We start from the raw sequence: 23,821 nt of genomic DNA on the forward strand, positions 1-23,821 counted from the left end.
GTGTGCACGTACTCCTGGTATTTCGTGTAATTTTGTTGCTACTCTTTGTTTTTTGTTATCTAATTTTTTTTTTGACAAAATGCCTTACTAAGTGCTGAAGCCTGGTGAAACTAAGGCGGTGATTACCCTGTGTAAAGCTGGTAAAAAAAATCCAAAGATATATCTAGGCAAACGGGTCTGAAGCTGAGAACAGTACAACGTTTGGTGAAACGCTTTAAGGACGAAGGAGAAGTCAAAATGCCCCGTTCAAGACCAAAGTCTGGTAGGGCTAGGAAAGTGTCTCAAAGGACGCTAAAGATTATGAAAAGACAGCTCCAGAACCAACCTTCTTTATCAGCTAGGGAATTAAAAGAAAACAATCCTGCATTGCTTGGTAATGTGTCCCTTCGGACAGTGAAGGAGAAAATTCATATTCATGACGACTTAGGGCTAAAAAGCTACAGAGCTCGCCGGAAACCCCTTCTTACAGAGAATCGTCGTTAAAAAAAATAAAAATAAAAAAATGGCTTTTTGTAAAAAAAATATATATATATATATATATATATGGTACAGTACTTGGTCTGTTAATGACTGGAAAAAAGTGTTGTGGAGTGATGAAGCCACGTTCTTTGTCAGTGCAATGGTTGCCAGCGTATGTACCGTTCTCCTGATGCTGATCCCACCCTTCCTCAGTACACCTGTCCATCTGTAAAACACCCTGTCAGCATCATGGTCTGGGGTTCCTTTAGTTTTGGTGGTGTAGGGAAATTAGTTATTCTCTCTAGAAACCAGACCATGAATCAGTTTGTCTATTTCGAGCTATCAAACGATGTATTGGAATCGTCATTTGCAAAAAGTGGAGCGTCTTTTTTTTTTAATGCAAGATGGAGCTCCTGGTCATTCAGCCAAAAGTGTGGTATCTTGGCTTAAAGATGCTTCTGTCCCATTTGCAGACTTAAACTCAAAGTCCAGACTTAAACTCCATAGAAAACCTATGGTCTATCATGAAGAGACGTTTACAGGATAGGGACATCTCTACATTGCCTCTGCTGAAAGCTGCCTTCAGGCAGGTTTGAGACAATTTGCCACTCGTTACCCTCCAAAATCTCGCCTTGAGTGTTCCACAACGACTGAAAGTATGCAAGAAGAGGAAAAGAGGTTCAACAAAATAGTGACTATTCGGTAAATATTCTAACTTTTATTTTGTAGTATGTTCGGTGTCTTTTTATTTATGGTTGTAGCTTTCACTTGTGTCGCGTCAATACTTTCCGCGCGAACTGTATTTGGCAATGGGTATTTTCTTGTGTAAGAAGGACAAATGTCACCATGGAATAGTTTTAGAATAATTTTCCTAATAATGTTATAGGCCCTTGTTGAGTATGAAGTATTTCTGTGGTTAAAAAAGGCCAAAGTACAGATTGGCCTTTCTTTCGCTAAAAAGTGACATTGGCCCTTTTAGATCCAAACCACAGATATATAATCTGTTACTACCTGTGTATTCATAGTGTCTGATGAAGCCAAACGGATAGTGGGCGAATCTGTTACACGTTAATAATTTTTACAATAAACGTACTCCTTTGCTCAGCTCAGCAAGTAGTTTAAATCGCACTTAAGTCTGCTAAAAGCAAAATTTGTACAATGGAAAATATTACAGTTGGTGTACCTCCGATGATGAAAAGGAGCATAAACAAATGGAGGAGGAGGACGAAGATGTCTAAGAGACAGCATATGTGGTTCCTGAGGAAGTGTTTTATGGAAAAGGTTACTCTTAAAGGTTTAAGAGTGGACAAGAAAGGAGTGAAGTGTGAATCGAGCAGATATAAAAGACTTGCGTTTTATAAGTTGAAATGAAGAAAAGACGCACTGAGAATTGAGATACAAATTGAGAAGTGACATTAGTGATAGTTTATTGGTGTTCGTTAGAGACACAGTTACGGAAAGACTCAGGGTGTGGGAAGAGGATTTTAGTATGAAAGTTCACAAGAGATTGAAGGTGAAAGGATTGAGGTTAGAGTGGTAGAAAAAAAAAAGGTATAAAAGACATAGACAAGAAAGTAGCAGTAATAGGTGATGTGACGGTGTTGGAAGACAAGAAGAAGATACTGAGTTTAGGTTACAAGTTTAAAGTGAGGAAACCAAAGTTGGACCTAGAGGAAGTAATTTACTTTGTAGAACAAGCTATAATCCAAGTACAGAACAAGAAGGTAAGGGAGAAAATGAGAAGGATCAAGGTGATAGTGAAGGGGAACATAAGGAAAGAAGGAGAGAATCTTTTAAGAATGAGTACAGAGTATTAGAGAACATAAGGAAGAGGAAAGACACATGTGTGCAATAAGCAGATAAAGGTGATGAAATTGTTATGGAGAAACAATGATACAAGGACAGATTTAGTTAGTTATGTGATGAAACGTATGAGGTAATAGATGACAAGAATATGAGTGAAGAAATTAAAGAAAAAGTGGTGGTGTCGTTCAAAAAAGAAGGGTATAAGAAAGGCCTAAATGAAGAAGGTAGGATACCGGTTATGAAGGGTTTCCGTAAAATCCATAAAGAAAATATTAACCTATGACCAGTGTTGGATTGCAGAGGCAATATATTTGAACCACTGGAGGAAGAGATAAAGAAAGTGATAGAAGTAATAAGGGGCAATAAGAAAGTAGTAGTGTGAAGAACTCTGTGGAACTGAAGAGAAGGTTGGAGGAAATAGGTCAGAAGTAGTAATGGCGTTACTATAGGACACTTTGGACTTTGACCCCGACCTTTGTGACGTCATAGGTCAAAGGTCAATGACCTTAGCCCGGGGTCAATGACCTAGGGGTACTTAGGACCACCCCCTTTAAATTTTGGCAGGGGTACCTTGGCCCACCCCCTAAATTTTGGCAGGGGTACCTAGGACCACCCCCCTTAAATTTTGGAAATTGCCAAATCTAAAAATTGGGTATGGTAGCCTAGGACCATAGTATGTACCTCTATCAGTATTGGGGGTCTATGTCGTTCCCTTTCATATGTAAAAAATTGCCAAAAATTGAATTTTCGGAGGTTTTTGACCTAATTTATCCCCTTTGATGAGGTGTTTTTACCCTATATGGTTATATGGGCGTATACAGTGGTCCATTAGCTTTCATAACATATGGGTATATTAATGCACCCCTTGAAAAATTTGGGAGGGGTACCGTGGCCCACCCCTTAAATTTTGGAAATTGCCCAATTTAAACATTGGGTATTATAGTACAGGACCCTAATATGTATCATGATAAATTTGGGTGGTCCACCTCGTCCCCTTTTAGGGGTACAAAATTGCCAAAAATATAAACGTAAGCAATACGTTATACCACGTGTTTGGTTTTCGGCCTAATTTATCTCCTTGGATGAGGTCCTATTACCTTATATAGTTATATGGGCGTATACAGGGGTCCATTCCCTTTCATAAGACATAGGTATATTAATGCACCCCTTGAAAAATTTGGGAGGGGTACGTAGGACCATCCCCCTTAAATTTTGGAAATTGCCAAATCTAAAACTTGGGTGTGGTAGCCTAGGACCATAGTATGTACCTCTATCAGTATTGGGGGTCTATGTCGTTCCCTTTCATGGGTAAAAAAATTGCCAAAAATTCAAATTTCGGAGGTTTTTGACCTAATTTATCCCCTTTGATGAGGTGTTATTACCCTATATGGTTATATGGGCGTATACAGTGGTCCATTAGCTTTCATAACATATGGGTATATTAATGAACCCCTTGAAAATTTTGGGAGGGGTACCTTGGCCCACCCCTTAAATTTTGGAAATTGCCCAATTTAAGCATTGGGTATTATAGTACAGGACCCTAATATGTATCATGATAAATTTGGGTGGTCCACCTTGTTCCCTTCTAGGGGTACACAATTGCCAAAATATAAACGTAAGCAATACGTTATACCACGTGTTTGGTTTAGACCTAAGTTATCCCCTTGGATGAGGTCCTATTACCTTATATGGTTATATGGGCGTATACAGGGTTCCATTCCCTTTCATAAGATATGGATATTTGGTGCACCCCGGGAGGGGTACCTTAGCCCACCCTTAAATTTTGAAAATTGCCCAATTTCAACATTTGGTATTATAGTACTGGACCCTAGCATGTATTATGATAAATTTGGGTGGTCCACCTCGTTCCCTTTTAGGGGTACAAAATTGCCAAAATATAAACGTAAGCAATACGTTATACCACGTGTTTGGTTTTTTGACCTAATTTATCTCCTTGGATGAGGTCCTATTACCTTATATGGTTATATGGTTATGTATAGGGGTTTATTTCCTTTCATAAGACATAGGTACATTTGTGCACCCCGGGAGGGGTACCTTGGCCCACCCCTTAAATTTTGGAAATTGCCCAATTTAAACATTTGGTATTATAGTACTGGACCCTAACATGTATTATGATAAATTTGGGTGGTCCACCTCGTTCCCTTTTAGGGGTACAAAATTGCCAAAATATAAACGTAAGCAATACGTTGTACCACGTGTTTGGTATTTTGGCCCAATTTATCCCGTTTGATGTAGTCTTATTACCTTATATGATTATATGGTTATGTATAGGGGTTTATTCCCTATCATAAGACATAGGTACATTTGTGCACTCTGGGAGGGGTACCTTGGCCCACCCCTTAAATTTTAAAAATTGCTCATTTTATACATTTGGTATTATAGTACTGGACCCTAACATGTATTACTATAAATTTGGGTGGTTCATCTCGTTCCCTTTCACGGGTACGAAATTGCCAAATTTTAGTACAACCACGTGTTTCGTTTTTGACCTAATTTATTCCCTTGGATGAGGTCCTATTACCTTATATGGTTATAATGTCATGTATAGGGGTCTATTTCTTATCATAAGACATAGGTACATTGATGCACCCCGGGAAGGGTACCAATGCCAACCCCCTTAAATTTTGGAAATTTTCCAATTTAAGCATTCGCTATCATAGTACATGACCTCAATATGTATCATGATAAATTTGGGTGGTCCACCTTGTTCCCTTTCATGAGTAAAAAAATTGCCAAAATATAAACATAATCAATATGTTGTATCACGTGTTTGGTTTTTGGCCCAATTTATTCTGTTTGATGTGATCTTATTACCGTATATGGTTATATGGTCATGTATATAGGTTCATTTCCTATCATAAGACATGGGTACATTGATGCACCCTTTAAAATTTAGGAGGGGTATCTTGGCTCATCCACTCAGTTTTAGAAATTGTTTAATATAAGCTTTTGGTATCTTCGTACAGGTCTTCAAATATGTACCACTATAAATTTGGATGGTCCACATCGTTCCCTTTCATGGGTAAAGAACTACCAAAAATCAAATTTCGGAGGTTATTGACCCCTTTGATAAGTATTTAGCACGTTATATGGTTTATTACCTTTATATGTTTATGTGCCCTTTTAAATTTGGGAATTATCAGATAACAAAATTCGGTAAACGTTTTCTAGGACCCATTGGTGTTCCTCTTATGGCCAAATATTCAAAATTTAAAGGTTATTGACCGGCTTTATTATTGAATAACTACAGGATTTATTACTTTTTCATAAGACACAGGTGTATTTGTGTACCAATCTTAAATTTTGGGAGGGGTACATTTCTTATTGTCATATCAATAATTGGTAATTGGATAGTATCTCATTCATTGGGTAAATCATTGTCAAATATGAGTATGATCACGTGATCAGATATTGACCTATGATGGGATTAGGAGTCCAGGACATTGGTACATTGAAACTTTGTAGGATAATTTGAGAATGCGTCATTGGTTTTGATTATTCCCGCCAAATATAAACGTAAGCAAGACGTTGTACCACGTGATTGTCCTTGATGAGGTAGTGTACAGGGATACATAGCTAACCTTATTGAAACTTATGACTCATAGTCTTAAGGGAATACATGCTACAACACTGGCAAAGTTATTGTTGATGCAATTTGATTGGTTGATCACTATCTTTCGTGCAATCTGATTGGCTGATCACTATCTTTCGTGCAATCTGATTGGTTGATGAGTTTCAAATCTTTGCTGCATAGTTTTGTTTTAACATTTAAAAAGTTTTTGAATTTTTTTTTTGTTTGAAACTTTCGTTTGACATTTTTTCGTTTGATATTTTTAGTTTAAAAGTTTTTGTTTCGAAATTTTTGTTTGAAATTTTTTTCAAAATTTTGTTTGAAATTTTTCGTTTGAAACTTTTGTTTCAAAATTTTGTTTGAAAATTTTTTGTTTGTAAATTTTTGTTTCAATTTTTTTTTGTTTAAAATTTTTCGTTTGAAATTTTGTTTGAAATTTTTCGTTTCCAAATTTTTTTCTGTTTAAAAATTTTTGTTCGAACAGTTTTGTTTGGAAAATTTTGTTTCAAATTTTTTTGTTTGAAAATTTTTGTTTGAAATTTTTGTTTGACATTTTTTAAAAGTTTGTGCACTCATTAGTAAAGAACCGGAACTGTTTAGAACTAAAACCTCTGGTAACATTATGATGCAATAGTACACGTCAGAACATGGGGTTTGTTCTTGAAATGAAAAAAAAACACAATTCATTGAAATGGATCATTTTATTACACTCCACATACATCCATACCAGATAGTGGTTCTGGATATTGTCGATACAATGTATTTTGAACTTCTTGCACTAGTTTGTCTTTAGCATATAATTTTAATTCCAATTGAAGTCTTTTAAGGTCTATTGCAATATCAATTGGTGGAAACTCAATGTCCATTTGATCACAAATAAACTGTTTATCAATACATGTATGCACCCACGAACGATGTTGACAACCATCACAATATCTAGATACATGTTGTACAATATGCATGACACATTTTTCAAAATAGTACTTTTTCAAGAATATACTTGTTTTGTTGCACACTTCCACTGCATGTTTCACACACTGAAATACGCTGATGAATTTGTTCCATTCCGTTTGCGTTAGATACACCATGTTGCGAGGGACATGGAATGTACTCTTTTTACGTAACAGCACCATCTTCTCTTCGAGAACTGTACGCAGCACCACCTCATGATTTGAGCCTAATGATTTGACTATGGTCACATTTAGCTCATCATGAAAATAATCGTTCATTTGGTCGATTCGTGAACATAATATTTGCCATTCTTCAAAGGTCAGTTGTACACCAAATTGTTCTGCTTTGCCCAATCGAATCACAGGTTCAAATGTTCTAGCACTGATACCAATCATCACATGTTTTGTTTGAAATATATTTATTGGATAATAACTTGCGAAGAGGAATTCTTTATCGTTAGAAGTACACATCTTTCCTCCTGAAAAGCACTTGCTCAAATGATTTCATGGGCTGACACTGTATTTGCTGATTTCATAGAGTTATTGCTGACGCCACTGGAAAGGAATGTCCTTAAGTTTGAATTCATGATTTCATCACACTTGCTGACGTCATGCTGACCAACCAAATTCATAGATCGCATTCTGCATACAGCTACGTCTGACGTCGAAAGCGCTGACGTTTGAATTCATGATTTCATCACAATTGCTGACGAAACCGGCTGTGTACTAAATTCAAATTGATGACTTCAACCCAAGAATCCTTTGTAACATAAAGATACAGATCCAGTATTTAAGAAACGTAGCAGTTTTTCTTGTTTTGATGCTTCCATGGGTAAATATCTTGCTGGTAAAATTATATTCTTATCATTTTCAAGCTTCACTACGATTCTTAATCCAAACTTTGTAGGGATTATTTGGCTAGCTAACATTCTATAAGGTACATTCTATTGTAAATCAGTAATCTTGGTAAATGATTTTATCACATCACGTGTGTTTAGAAACTTCAGACAAGTAGCCATGATGACCTTATCATAAATTCTAACTCGAACGATACTTATATATGATGCAAAACTGATGACGTTACATTGTCACGTTCTGACGTGTACTATTGCACCATGATAAACATGTTGACCGATGTTTTTCTTCTAAACAGTTCCGGTTCTTTACTAATGAGTGCACAAACTTAAAAAATGTCAAACCAAACTTTGAAACAAAATTTCAAACAAAAATTTCGAAACAAAAATTTTCAAACGAAAAAATATCAAACTAAATGTTCTTCTAAACACTTCCGGTTCTTTACTAATGAGTGCACAAACTTAAAAATTTGAAACCAAAATTTTCCAAACAAAACTGTTCGAACAAAAATTTTTAAACAGAAAAAAATTTGGAAACGAAAAATTTCAAACAAAAAATTTCAAACGAAAAATTTTAAACAAAAAAAATTGAAACAAAAATTTACAAACAAAAAATTTTCAAACAAAATTTTGAAACAAAAGTTTCAAACGAAAAATTTCAAACAAAATTTTGAAAAAAATTTCAAACAAAAATTTCGAAACAAAAACTTTTAAACTAAAAATATCAAACGAAAAAATGTCAAACGAAAAGTTTCAAACAAAAAAAAATTCAAAAACTTTTTAAATGTTAAAACAAAACTGTATGCAGCAAAGATTTGAAACTCATCAACCAATCAGATTGCACGAAAGATAGTGATCAGCCAATCAGATTGCACGAAAGATAGTGATCAACCAATCAAATTGCATCAACAATAACTTTGCCAGTGTTGTAGCATGTATTCCCTTAAGACTATGAGTCATAAGTTTCAATAAGGTTAGCTATGTATCCCTGTACACTACCTCATCAAGGACAATCACGTGGTACAACGTCTTGCTTACGTTTATATTTGGCGGGAATAATCAAAACCAATGACGCATTCTCAAATTATCCTACAAAGTTTCAATGTACCAATGTCCTGGACTCCTAATCCCATCATAGGTCAATATCTGATCACGTGATCATACTCATATTTGACAATGATTTACCCAATGAATGAGATACTATCCAATTACCAATTATTGATATGACAATAAGAAATGTACCCCTCCCAAAATTTAAGATTGGTACACAAATACACCTGTGTCTTATGAAAAAGTAATAAATCCTGTAGTTATTCAATAATAAAGCCGGTCAATAACCTTTAAATTTTGAATATTTGGCCATAAGAGGAACACCAATGGGTCCTAGAAAACGTTTACCGAATTTTGTTATCTGATAATTCCCAAATTTAAAAGGGCACATAAACATATAAAGGTAATAAACCATATAACGTGCTAAATACTTATCAAAGGGGTCAATAACCTCCGAAATTTGATTTTTGGTAGTTCTTTACCCATGAAAGGGAACGATGTGGACCATCCAAATTTATAGTGGTACATATTTGAAGACCTGTACGAAGATACCAAATGCTTATATTAAACAATTTCTAAAACTGAGTGGATGAGCCAAGATACCCCTCCTAAATTTTAAAGGGTGCATCAATGTACCCATGTCTTATGATAGGAAATGAACCTATATACATGACCATATAACCATATACGGTAATAAGATCACATCAAACAGAATAAATTGGGCCAAAAACCAAACACGTGATACAACATATTGATTATGTTTATATTTTGGCAATTTTTTTACCCATGAAAGGGAACAAGGTGGACCACCCAAATTTATCATGATACATATTGAGGTCATGTACTATGATAACGAATGCTTAAATTGGAAAATTTCCAAAATTTAAGGGGGTTGGCATTGGTACCCCTCCCGGGGTGCATCAATGTACCTATGTCTTATGATAAGAAATAGACCCCTATACATGACATTATAACCATATAAGGTAATAGGACCTCATCCAAGGGAATAAATTAGGTCAAAAACGAAACACGTGGTTGTACTAAAATTTGGCAATTTCGTACCCGTGAAAGGGAACGAGATGAACCACCCAAATTTATAGTAATACATGTTAGGGTCCAGTACTATAATACCAAATATATAAAATGAGCAATTTTTAAAATTTAAGGGGTGGGCCAAGGTACCCCTCCCAGAGTGCACAAATGTACCTATGTCTTATGATAGGGAATAAACCCCTATACATAACCATATAATCATATAAGGTAATAAGACTACATCAAACGGGATAAATTGGGCCAAAATACCAAACACGTGGTACAACGTATTGCTTACGTTTATATTTTGGCAATTTTGTACCCCTAAAAGGGAACGAGGTGGACCACCCAAATTTATCATAATACATGTTAGGGTCTAGTACTATAATACCAAATGTTTAAATTGGGCAATTTCCAAAATTTAAGGGGTGGGCCAAGGTACCCCTCCCGGGGTGCACAAATGTACCTATGTCTTATGAAAGGAAATAAACCCCTATACATAACCATATAACCATATAAGGTAATAGGACCTCATCCAAGGAGATAAATTAGGTCAAAAAACCAAACACGTGGTATAACGTATTGCTTACGTTTATATTTTGGCAATTTTGTACCCCTAAAAGGGAACGAGGTGGACCACCCAAATTTATCATAATACATGCTAGGGTCCAGTACTATAATACCAAATGTTGAAATTGGGCAATTTTCAAAATTTAAGGGTGGGCTAAGGTACCCCTCCCGGGGTGCACCAAATATCCATATCTTATGAAAGGGAATGGAACCCTGTATACGCCCATATAACCATATAAGGTAATAGGACCTCATCCAAGGGGATAACTTAGGTCTAAACCAAACACGTGGTATAACGTATTGCTTACGTTTATATTTTGGCAATTGTGTACCCCTAGAAGGGAACAAGGTGGACCACCCAAATTTATCATGATACATATTAGGGTCCTGTACTATAATACCCAATGCTTAAATTGGGCAATTTCCAAAATTTAAGGGGTGGGCCAAGGTACCCCTCCCAAATTTTTCAAGGGGTTCATTAATATACCCATATGTTATGAAAGCTAATGGACCACTGTATACGCCCATATAACCATATAGGGTAATAACACCTCATCAAAGGGGATAAATTAGGTCAAAAACCTCCGAAATTTGAATTTTTGGCAATTTTTTTACCCATGAAAGGGAACGACATAGACCCCCAATACTGATAGAGGTACATACTATGGTCCTAGGCTACCACACCCAAGTTTTAGATTTGGCAATTTCCAAAATTTAAGGGGGATGGTCCTACGTACCCCTCCCAAATTTTTCAAGGGGTGCATTAATATACCTATGTCTTATGAAAGGGAATGGACCCCTGTATACGCCCATATAACTATATAAGGTAATAGGACCTCATCCAAGGAGATAAATTAGGCCGAAAACCAAGCACGTGGTATAACGTATTGCTTACGTTTATATTTTTGGCAATTTTGTACCCCTAAAAGGGGACGAGGTGGACCACCCAAATTTATCATGATACATATTAGGGTCCTGTACTATAATACCCAATGTTTAAATTGGGCAATTTCCAAAATTTAAGGGGTGGGCCACGGTACCCCTCCCAAATTTTTCAAGGGGTGCATTAATATACCCATATGTTATGAAAGCTAATGGACCACTGTATACGCCCATATAACCATATAGGGTAAAAACACCTCATCAAAGGGGATAAATTAGGTCAAAAACCTCCGAAAATTCAATTTTTGGCAATTTTTTACCCATGAAAGGGAACGACATAGACCCCCAATACTGATAGAGGTACATACTGTGGTCCTAGGCTACCATACCCAATTTTTAGATTTGGCAATTTCCAAAATTTAAGGGGGGTGGTCCTAGGTACCCCTGCCAAAATTTAGGGGGTGGGCCAAGGTACCCTTGCCAAAATTTAAAGGGGGTGGTCCTAAGTACCCCTAGGTCATTGACCCCGGGCTAAGGTCATTGACCTTTGACCTATGACGTCACAAAGGTCGGGGTCAAAGTCCAAAGTGTCCTATAGTAACGCCATTACTACTTCAGATTAGAGTAAAGAGCATCATGTTTAATGTTGATGTGAAAACCAAGTTTCCAAGTTTAAGAACAAAGAACATAACGGGGGTGGTTACAGCAGCGGCGGATCTGTTTAAGGGACACCCGGTCACGTGTCCTGCCATTCATGATCTAAATAGAACTGCAATTATTAAATCAGTACTAATACATTAACATAAACTTTTTTTCTTTCTTTTTCTTTTTTTCTTTTGTAATGTTTGGATATGTTCCGCCACAGCCGTGTTTGCGAGTGAAGGAGGCTGTGGTTATGCGCTCTCGTAGGATAGACGAAACTTGGCAACACAGCGACGGTTATTTTTTGGCTGCGGACTTACAATCTCTATGCTTTGACAGTAGCCCTATCATCAGAGGTGGCAGGGAATCTTATGGCTATGTCCATTGAAAATGGGCACAGTAATGTTGAAACCTGTCGCATGAGGCGCTGTGCTCAGCGGTAAGAAGGTCGCGATAAGGAAACTCAACTCTGTACTGAAGGGAACGGAAGGAGGGGGAAGGAGGGTCAAGCCATTTTCAGAATTTGGGGATGGAAAAGGTTTATGCTTTGCCTTTCCGGGTGTAGCGAATGACATATTAAGGGTTGCCACCATGGTGCAGTTAATTTACAATATTGACATAAAATTTACACGCATAAGTTACCAATCGGCATCTGCAATCGTATTTTCAAGTAGTGAGCTACACTTTACGTATATAATGTTTCCCAGAAAAGTAATTAAGAAGCCACACATAATTGAAGGAAATGGACATATAGTAGTTGAAACAAATTGTTGTTGAAAACAAATAAATAATTCGTTACCCAAAATACCAATCAGGGGCGTTTTTACACATGGGCCAACATGGGTCATGGCCTGGGATGGCGAGTTTTCTGAGATCATTTTTTTAATACCAGCTTTGGAAATTTCAGGTATTTATTTATTATGCATAGTTATGGTGATATGACACGGGATTATTGCATTTGTAAATATATAAAAAAAAATCTCCTTGGCAAGAAATACGTAATTAACATTCTAGTTATTAATTTACATCAATTATTTCCCCTCTCTTATTGTTGACACCTTATTCGTTTATCGTAATTTTAAAACATTTCCGTTGTTGATAAACTTCCAGAATTACGTACAGTTTTCAAACATCAGCCGAGCCGCTAACGCAAGAAATTTGAATGTTTTAATGTTGTATTATTATTCTTGAACTTGGCTGATCTCATGAACTTGGTTTCATAATCAGCAACTGTCTCAGAATTTCTATACTGCAAGGGCGCCCATCAGGGGGAGGGGGCAAGGTGGGTGCGCTCGCCCCCTAGAGGAAATTGTACTTCAGAATATCGAAAATCCAATAGAATTTTTACATTAGTTACAGCAAAATTTGAAACTATTTTTGAAACGTCGCTTATACTTGCCCCCCTTGGAAACCACAACATGGGCGCCCTTGCTATACTGGTATTTAATTTATTGTTATTGACGGGGCGGCATTTTTACAATGGCTCGAAGGCGGCAAAAATGTTAAATACGTTCCTGAATATCACAATACTGATCTTCAACGATGGCAGGATTCAAAAAATGGTCACTCTGTTTTCTGTTAAAAATTTAGTAGTCGTTTACTGTTGCAGTAGTTTTCTTCTTTTCTTTTCCCCCCCATCTTAACAATTGTTCATAACATGGCAACCCTTAACCTGCCTTGAAATATGTTCGCGATGGCTTGCACCCGACCGAATGAAACTGCCACCCACCCCCTTAACAATGAAATAGACAGCGCGAACACTGGCAAGCGGGCTTTTTTTTTTTTTAACTATGATCTTATTAGCGCTTATTCCGGCCTAGTCAGTGTCAGTGTGGTGTGCTTAATTTGTGTAGTGTCATAATTCGTGTGAGATGAATCAGGTAAGATACTTACAAACTAAAAACCTAGATTATCGAGATCGTCTTTTAGCAAAAGAATTAGGCCCACCAAGACCAGAGCTATCCATAAACCAAGTGTTCAAAGATAAAAATAGAACGTACAACAAGGTGACCAGAACTTTTACTTTTAAAAACGGGACGCATACAAGTAAGAATGATAACACAGCGTTTCTAACTTAAGTACTACCCAACAATACTTTTAACTACTTCAATACTCAGAATTCCCACTTGAACTCTATTCTCATTTGAATATTCAGAAGTTCTAGGCACGGCTGAACATTCCCAATGAGTGTTGGTACGAAAGAGTGTGGAATTAGCATTGACTATTTATATTTTGAATAATAATTACGGGACACCTGGGTCATGTTTGCTTAAAGACGGGACATTTAGGCGTCCCTTTTGAGAATCAGAAAAAAACGGGACAACGGTTGAAAATAAGGGACTGTCCCGGCTAAAACGGAACGTCTGGTCACCTTGACGTACAATAGACGTTTCAGTAAAAGCGTGTACGAAAAGTGGGAATGGATGTGTGGGTGTCCTGTAACTAAACTTTTTTGCTTTCCGTGCATTTTGTTCGGTAGAGAAGATATGTGGACTAAAATTGGCGTACGGGACTTGAAACATTTGCCTGAAAAAAGCAAAAAACATAGCTTGTCAAAATGTCATTTGGATAACGAAATGAGTTTCGCTGTGTTGGGGAAGACGGATATCAGGGTACAGCTTGATGATGGTTACAGGGTGTCTGTACGAAGACATAACGAACTTGTTAGTAAAAATAGACACATTTTGTCACGCATTATTGACGCAATTAAATTTCGTGGGGAATTTGAATTGGCTTTGCGTGGACATGATGAAACAGAGAACTGAAATAACCCAGGTGTTTTTCAAGGACTCATTAATTATACTGCAGCCCTTGACAATGTTTTGAAAGATCATTTAGAAAGTTCAAGTATTTTTAAAGGTACATCAAAGACTATTCAGAATGAACTTCTGGATGCGATTTTATCTGTTTGTAGAAAGTACATTGTATCTGAAATCTCCGAGGTTGACTTCCTATTCCTCCAGGCTGACGAAACAACAGATAATTCTTGTAAAACTCATCTGTCATTAGTTTTGAGATATCAAATTGAGGGGAAGGTATTTGAAAGGTTTTGGGGTTATTTTAATATTTTCGACAGAACTGCTGACGGCTTAGCAGCAACGATTTTAGGTCAGTTAAGTGAAATGGGAATAGAAAAATCTCCCGAGAAGTTAATATGTCAAACATATGATGGAGCTTCCGTTATGAGTGGACAGAAGGATGGGGTGCAGTGCTTGATCAAAGATAAGTATCCGCAAGCAAACTTCATTCATTGTTACGCGCATCAAGGAAATCTTATTCTTCAAAGCGCGACATCGTCTTGCTCTCATAGTAGAATATTTTTTTCAAGATTTGCAAGGCATAGGGACATTCTTTTCCAGGTCTCCGAAAAGAATGAATTATCTAATAGAATATGCTCAAAAGAAGCTAGGTAGTGTACTGCCGACAAGATGGTATTTTCAGCACCGTACAGTTAATACTGTTTTTGAGCATAACGATAATTTGCTTAAATGTTTCGAACATATAAGAAACACCGAAACGAATGACAGAAAATCCTCTGCTGAAGCAACGGGGTTTGTACGAACATTGCAGGATCCTCAGTTTATTGGCTAACGTTTTACCACAAAATCATGCCGCACGTCGCTATTTTCTTTGATTGCATTCAGAAGAAAGACACAGATGCTGTTAAAATCAGTGGATCTGTCAAACATTTCGTTAGTGCAATAAGTAGTGTTCGAAAACAGTACGAAAATGACAGTAATGACGTAAATGACACTAATGAGCCACTGAAGATACGACAATGCGTTCAACATAGTTATACTAACAGCAATAGATTGGCAGCTCTGGAAGTTTGCGATATGATTACAAGCAGCATTAGTGATAGATTCCAGTTTTCCGATCATTTATGTGCTTCTAAGCTATTCTTGAGTGACAAATTTCCCCAGTACTTAAATGATTTCCCCGAAAGTCTATCCTGGAATAAATGGTCCGAAATTGCGAACTGAATTGGAAGTATTGTACAGTCGTGAAGATATACGTTGTGCCTCTGGTGCAACTCCCCTTCTACAATTTTTCTATGACAATAATATGTTGCGAACATTCTCCGAGTGTGTGCTAGTGCTAAAAATATAGTGACGATTCCAATGACGACTGTGGAAACCGAACGATCCCTCTCTACCCTCAATAGAATAAAAACATTCTTGCGGAATTCCATGAATAACCAGAGATTGAACGCACTGGCCATGTTATCAATAAAGAAGAACATGGTAAACGCCATTCCGGACTTCAATAAGCGTGTGATAGAGGAGTTTTCTACAGCCAAAAATAGAAGATTGGAACTGATACCGGTATACAAAAAATAAAGGTAAGCTTTGCTTTGGCTTTTAATGTTATCCTAGTGTGTAGCAGTAGATTAGTTCAGATTATGGTAGGGGGCGGGAGGCAAGACTATCCACCGAGATAATTAAAATTTTTAATTAGTATTTTACTATAGTAGATTATTAATGCTATATATATATGACGCCCTAGTATGTAGGTATTTTGGATGTACCCCACCACTTTTAAATTCCACGAGCCGCCACTGGGTTACAGAACAGATGAAAAATAGTAGGATTAATGGTTGGAGTGGGAAGGGTCTGAAAGAGGCCCTAAGCTTCATGTGTGGAGGAACAGTCATTGCAAAATAGATGATAAGTTGGCTAAAATTAAGGAGAGACTAAGCATAGGGTCAAGGTTGGGTCCGGCGTTAGAAGATTCTCATGAATGTTTGGGAGAAGAAGTAAAGTCAAAAGGAGTAAGGAGGTGACAAATTATTGTGTTTTAATGGATATGTAATGTAGAAGGAGACGCGAAGACAACTGGAGGAATTTGTGAAAGACATTAAAGATAAAAAAAAAAGGCATAGACCTGGAGTTGGAAGTGGAAATGGAAGAGACATTAGTGTTCTTAGACATGAAGATAGGGAAGAAGGAAGGAAAGATATATCAGAATACGGAAAGATACGGAATAGTATCAGAAAAGTTGTGCGTCCGGAAACAACTGCCATGCAAGAATGATGTGGATTATTCGACGCAAATAAACTTCATTAGTAACATGAAGAAACGAATTAAGCAGGCGAACAGTGAGAAAAGGAAAGTAGAAGAGGGGATAGAGACCTTTCATGAGCAGTTACAGGGATATGGATACGATAGAAAGAAACTAAGGTACAAAATAAAAAAAGAGGAAGAAAAGAAGGAAAAAGTACGAAGACTGGAAGGAGAAAAAGAGGAAAGAAAACTGTGGTAGGAGATTGAGAGTATGGGGAAGAGAAAGAGGCCATCAAACGAATGCTGAAGAAGATTGGAGGCATTTCCACATACAGAAAAGGAAGCAAGAGATTACTAGAGGTAAAAGGAAGAAGCGAAGAAACAGGAGAGAAGAAGAAGAGGAAAGAATGAAGGAGAAAGAAAGAATAATATATAAGATCCAGTTTAATAAGTGTGCATTATGTATTATATTGGGGAAACGGAAAAGAGGTTAAAAGAGCGACGAGAACAACATAAGGACGATGTTAGGTTGGAAAGAGACAGAAATGCAGTCTATAAGCATAAGAGACATGGGACTGTTCCATTCCTTGGGAAGTGAAAGTACTGGGCCAAGAAGAGAGGTCACTGAGAAAATGGAAAGAAGCAAGATTCAGTGAAATAGAAGGTGGTAGGATTATGAACTGGAATTCAGGACTTAAAATTGATTAACAGTGAAATAAATTGTTAAGAAGCCTTAAAGATTGAATATGTTAATTGTACAGGTTATTTTTGTAAATTTTAGTATTATTTATTTATTTATTTATTGATATATTTATTCTATACTATTTATTTAGTATTCATATTTAAGTGTTATTTAAGTTTTATGTGTCACGGTTATACCAGCTAGACTAAAGGAGACGTCGATGATGAGAAATGAATGAAATGGTAGAATGAAGAAAGTATAAAGGTAACTAAGAAAGTTCTATCACTTTTTCACTCACCACCTTCGAACATCAATATATCATCTAAGATGTACCTGGAAGATCAAAAATAGTCCCCATCAGCATCGACGACCTTCTGCCAACGTTCTGGAAGACTATGTATTCCATCGCGGTAGAAATTAGTGGTCTATGAAGCGAAGAAGATATCAAGTGTATTTTGTACCTCTACTAGGGATTTGAACTGGCGTCCTCTAAGGTGATTGTTCAAGGAATGGAACAGGTGATAATCGGACGGTACAATGTCCGGGAAGTATGGCGGATGTAATAGTATTCCCAATTCAAGGCGTAGAATGATGTCTCGGGTCATCCTATCCACGTGGGGATAGCGTTGTCCTGTAGCAGGAGGATCCCTTTGCGATTCAGAAGTGTTTTGAGTTTTTCTTAAACACGGCTCAACTGTTGACAGTACACAGTTGCATTGACGCTGTGACCAGCTGGTAGCAGTTCCCGATGCACGATGCCACGAGCAGTCCACCAAACACACAGGAGGACCTTTTTCTGGTGCAGTGCTGGTTTCGGCTGTTTTGGAACCGGTTCATGGGATGTTAACCAATAATTACGGTGCCGTGGAGCTTCGTACATGATCTACTTCTCATCACATGTCAACATCCTGTCCAGAAATGGCTCCTTCCTCAGACAAGACAGCAAAGAAACACAGGTGTCTGCTCGCGTTCCCTTCTGGTCTGGAGTCAAATCATGTGGGACCTATCGACCCAACTTCTAGTGCTTTCCAAGTTGATGGAGGTGCTGCCGAATGGTTTCTCTACTCACACTGAATTGTAGTTCCAGTTCCTCACATGTCTGACCACTGTTCGCCTCAACTGCTGCTTGAAGATTTTCATTTTGTACATGTGTTGGTATTCCAACACGTGGTGCGTCTTCGAGTGTTTCGTCACCGTCCTTAAACTTGTTAAACCACCGTTGCACTGTCCGCGTAGTTTGACACCCTCACCAAGGGCCTCACATACCTCCCGTCTCTCTGCAACGGCGTTTGACCCTAGTTTCCATTCGTACAGGATACACGCCCTCATGACGCTCTGTGGATGTCCTATGTTCACTCTGTTCTTACGCAAGTTCACGGTGTAACTGAACTGCCACAACCAGATAGTATGTTGGATATACCCACACTAACAATTGACCTTCGCCTTATCTCCATTCGCACCCAACTCACTGTGAGAGGGTCAATAGAAGACATACCTCCAGAAAAAGCTACATAATTTTCTTTGTTACCTTTATAGGAGGAAACGGAAGAATTTCGAGAAAACCCACATACACGGTATTTGTCCACCACAAAGCTCACTTGGCAATAAAAGTTTGGCTCAAACGCGAATCAAACCCTTTGCACATGAGTCGGAGATTTTCCTCACTCTACCACGCCGTCACTTGATAAACTTGCGCGTCGTACGATACATGCGACAAGCAAAAGAATTTCAGACGGTTTTTCTCTGTTATTATTGGCCATTGCGCTCTCTCAGTTTGTAATATTAATTCTTTCAATATGCACTACCACCTCGCAAAAAATGACTCCAAAGTTCATTTACCACAGTCTGCCTTCTCCTTGTTAGTTGAGGAGAAGGTATATATATATATATATATATATATATATATATATATATATATATATATATATATAGGGTGGTAGGTAACTCCACCGAAAAACTTTCGGATGTGATTCCTTATATGAAATGGAAGAAAGAAGTTCTTATAAACATGGGTCGAAAAAGTCTCCTTTCAGAGTTATGAAATGCCGCAAATTCGAAAAATCACATTTCAAAACACCCTGATTTAGAAACTATACGACCTATCCCAAACGGTTTAAGGAATTACACAGGAACTAGTATGCGATCTATCTAAATATCCATGTTTTACCATCCTCCGTTATCCGCGAAACGAACTGTAAAAAGGAAGTTGAAGTGTAGGGATACTCCTTCAAGTACTAACGGTGCGTTGGTTTCGCTGGTACCGGTGAATTCTAAAACATGGATATTTAGACAGAACGCATAATACAGTAGTTCCTGTGTAATTCCTTAAACCGCTTGGGTTAGACTCTATAGTTTCTAAGCCAGGCAGGTTTGAAACTTGATTTTTTGAATATTCGGCGTTTTATAACTCTGAAAGGAGATGTTTTTCGATCCATGTTTATGAGAACATTTTTCTTCCATTTCATATAAGGAATCACCTCTCAAAGTTTTTCGGTGAAGTTACCTACCACCCTGTATTTATATACATAAATGATCGAAAATAACTTATATTAATTCCGAATCCATATCTTTTGGGGTCGCTGAGATGAACAGTGACACTTCCGATTCCGTTTAAATGCAAATTAAGCCCTATTAGTACTCTTAAGGGGGGATGATGACATGTACAAGTAATTAATTCAAAATGATCGATATTACGTTTCATAGTTTTTGGTATCCCAAAGTTAATTGGTGACAGTTATGGCGCCCTTTATGTCTAAAATGAAACGTATTCCCCCCATGTTAAGAACGGGCATTCTGCTAGTACGAAATATATAACTTTATAGAGGCAACTTTTTTTTTTTTTTTTTAAGTATTTGTAGACTTTTATTGGTTATAAGTTGAAAGATATAACGTTTTTTTCTGCACAATATACCAAATCTAAACAAGTAGGAAGTCCCTGAATGTGCATTAGTACCAATGCATTTTCAAAAAATGATGTAAATTATTTTGCACTTACAAATTTGATAATTGGAGTTGATTTCTTTGCGTTTTGAACGCCTCATATACTCTCTTTCTTAGAGAGTATATATATAGGTTTGTGTGTGTATTTGTGTGTGTGTGTGTGCAGAACCGGTTCGTAACTTATGGGGAGAGCAGAAGGCAATTGCCCCTCTATTTATGCTTCCTGCCATTCGAGGGTCGCCCACTTGAAGATAAAATTTTTTAACTCTAAATCATTTTCAACTCTAAATCATATTATATCAGGGGCGGATCAAAAACGGACTTCTGGGGGGGGGGGTTGTAATACTGCTACTTAGAGCTACTTTTAAGAGCTCCAAACTCTGGAATGGATTTTATTTATATATAAAATAAAAATGTTCTCTTCTGGGGGGTGCGATCGCACCCCCTGGATCCGCCACTGTATTATATAATGCGAATGTATAAATGAAGCATGGAATAGATTCATCACGTTCGAAAAACAAAACATACAAATCTCTTAAATGAAACAAAAATGTGATCTGGGGCCATTTCAGTAAAATGTCCATTATTATGGGCTTCAGAAATAATATATAGACGTAGGGGTTTACTTTCTCAAGGGTTGAAGTTGTGTCAAATAGTGTCCTCTCAATTTAACTTGTAAAACATGAAATGGGCCTATCATACTATTTCAATAATTTAAAATGTCGCTGCTGCTCCAACATTTGAACAAAATATATATTTCCCCAAGAAGAAGCATAAATGTAATCTGGACCCTAGTTCAGAAAAAGGTCGACTGGGTCTCCTAGAAGTAATAATAATAAAAAAGTGTTTGTTAAGTTTTTGAATTTTCGGGAATCTAACTTGATATTTTTATACGGGGGTCCAAATATCAATGCTTATCCACTCAGGAAAATTTTTAAATTTACAGCATTGGTGCAGAGTCAGAGAGAGAGAGAAAGAGTATCTGTGTGTGATGTCTGGGTGCATATACTGGAGAAATTATCTCTACTGGGGAAAATATTTAATTCGAACGGATGATTGAATTTGCAACTTAAACTGTATTGTTATCAATTTAATTATTTCAAAATTGGTAGTGATGATGCTGAACATGCCCATGCTTTATTGTTTACAATTACAACAAGGACGTAAGTATATTTAAGTTCGAGCATTAATATTTGTGTAATCTCGTGTTAGTTGATGGACAAACTGAAAGAAAAACAGAAGTTAAAGGTAAACAATTACAACTTCTAAGTAAGCTCAATTTTGACCTATAGTGTATAGTGGGTCGATTGCTTAGACGCAACAACTTGTAGATGTTAGATTTTTAATTAATCAATCAATCAATCAAAACGTAGCACTTACCCCTTTCCAAATTTGTACTTCTTGACGTTTCCGTCTTTATCTGTCACTAACTTGGTGTATAAGTAGGAGAAACGATGCATTATTAAAAGTACTAACTTTCACAACGACACTGATTTGCATTGCTTAACAAATTCATTAATGTTAATACATGAAATTAACATCAGAGCCAACGAAACATGATATTTAGCAACAACACAACCGAAGAATCACTTGACGACAGAAAGTCTCTCTCTCTTTCGCATCGAAAGTAACAGTGAAATGTCTGTTTGGCTACAAAATAAACACACTTCTCTTCTCGCCTATCTCCCCTGCCATCTCCCCTGCCCAGGAATTTGACCAATGCACAAAGGATCTAATTTTGTTGCTGCACACAATGTTGGCAATAATAGTAGATACCTGAAATGCTTCGATGAGTTACCGGTAGGTAAACTAATGTATAGGTTGTTGTGTACTACAAGTGTTACTTATAAGACATGGAAACGCTTTATGGTCGGATAGGATCTAAAGAAACCAAGATAAATCTTTTTCTGTCTGTATATAAAATAGATAACTTGGGAAGGTATCATGTGGGCACGATGGCTCAGTGGTAGAACGCTTTATCTTTAGTGCGTGGGGTCCCTGGTTAGATCCCGGCCAAGAAAGCTTGTGGTGGACAACATCATGTCCCTAGGTTTTCTAGGGGTAGTCCCATTTCCTTCCATTTTCTCGTTCCACCAATTTTTCCGAAGTCTCACCAATCATCATTCATTTTCCATCGTCTCTCTTAACCTAAGAGAGTATAATCGTGGGACGCGACGTTGGACTGAAATATTTTCTTTTCTTTTCTTTTCTTTTCTTTTCTTTTCTTTCTCCTTTTTTTTGGAAGGGGGGAAGGCATCACTTGTTCAGCAACAACTTGGAACTTTTCCTGGAGGAAACAACCATTAATATTTTGGTTCCTTTGAAAAATATAAAGTTGGACCTAGTAAAAAAATATGAAATAACAAATCCTCCCAGAATTTAAAACTTTAATATTTTTTTTATTAGTTCTAAGGGCTCTAGTTGGTGTTTTACTGAAGTATAACCTACATTACACTTATGTTTTATTTTGATCACATGATATGGCAGCAGCAGCACCAAATTATTTTAAGTTCCTATTTCATTCTTCATTTCTACTTCAAGATAGTATCGTACCGTAAGTAGAGCTTTAATTTTAGGTGCCACACCTTAATTTTGTTTTACTAGGAGTATTAAAATCCCCAAATTAGCATGACTTGCAACGCGGCCTTATTCTTTGAGGAATATAGGGTGAAGGGACCCCATGAGATCCTTTGCCGGTTGCATGATACAGTATCAAAAGTAAGTGCCCAGGACAGAAAATTGCCTGTCAAAACATCGATAAGCAAATATAGAATTATTCTCGATTTCAGCGGAGTCTTTGTTTACAAATCTCAATATTACAAAGAACTGCTCAACACAACCCAGTAAGCAAGTACGTCTACAGTAAGTTCTAAGTTTACTCTTAATTTTCCTTAATAGAGTTAACCTTTGATATCCCTCTGTGTATGGCTTTGCCAAGTGTAAATTTTAAGTCATGCTTGACAGTGTCAATTTAAAGGAATTTTAAAAGCTAGCCTTACATTATGTATTATTGACAACTCTGAAACAAGCTTTCGCTTGAAGAACTAGCAAGTTTGCTATAGCCTTGGTTAGGTCTGCAGCCATGTAAATGTAAACTTGTGCAAATCAACAGACTTAGCCTTAAAGGTTTGAGTAAGGCTGGAATGCTATTAAGGAAGCAATATCTCGATCAAAAATAATAGAGTAGTACTTAATCTTTAACAACTTTTGCTAAATTTTTGTTTTTGCTTGTTATGAATATTGGATATTGAATACGTAATTAGAATATTTTTCTGAGATATAATCATTAATCTCATTGTTTATCATTTGGTGTAAGACTGCATCAAATTTATTCGACCAAATCTTTTTTTTTTTTTTTT

At 37.0% G+C, this 23,821-nt stretch overlaps 1 protein-coding gene across 1 annotated transcript in view; it reads right to left on the reverse strand.

Annotated features, from left to right (window-relative positions):
* LOC145660525 (calpain-B-like) overlaps positions 1 to 22,061 on the reverse strand; it is a 71,867-nt gene extending 49,806 nt beyond the window's left edge. Inside the window, exon 1 of the mRNA XM_081725705.1 lies at positions 21,843 to 22,061. Within this exon, the coding sequence (XP_081581831.1) occupies positions 21,843 to 21,922 (80 nt within the window). The 5' untranslated portion in view covers positions 21,923 to 22,061. The remainder of the gene's footprint in view (positions 1 to 21,842) is intronic.
* Positions 22,062 to 23,821: the final 1,760 nt, after the last annotated feature.

This window comes from Thermobia domestica, chromosome 9 (assembly GCF_964235325.1).
Source record: "Thermobia domestica chromosome 9, izTheDome1.hap1.1, whole genome shotgun sequence".
NCBI classification, from domain to species: Eukaryota; Metazoa; Arthropoda; class Insecta; order Zygentoma; family Lepismatidae; genus Thermobia; species Thermobia domestica.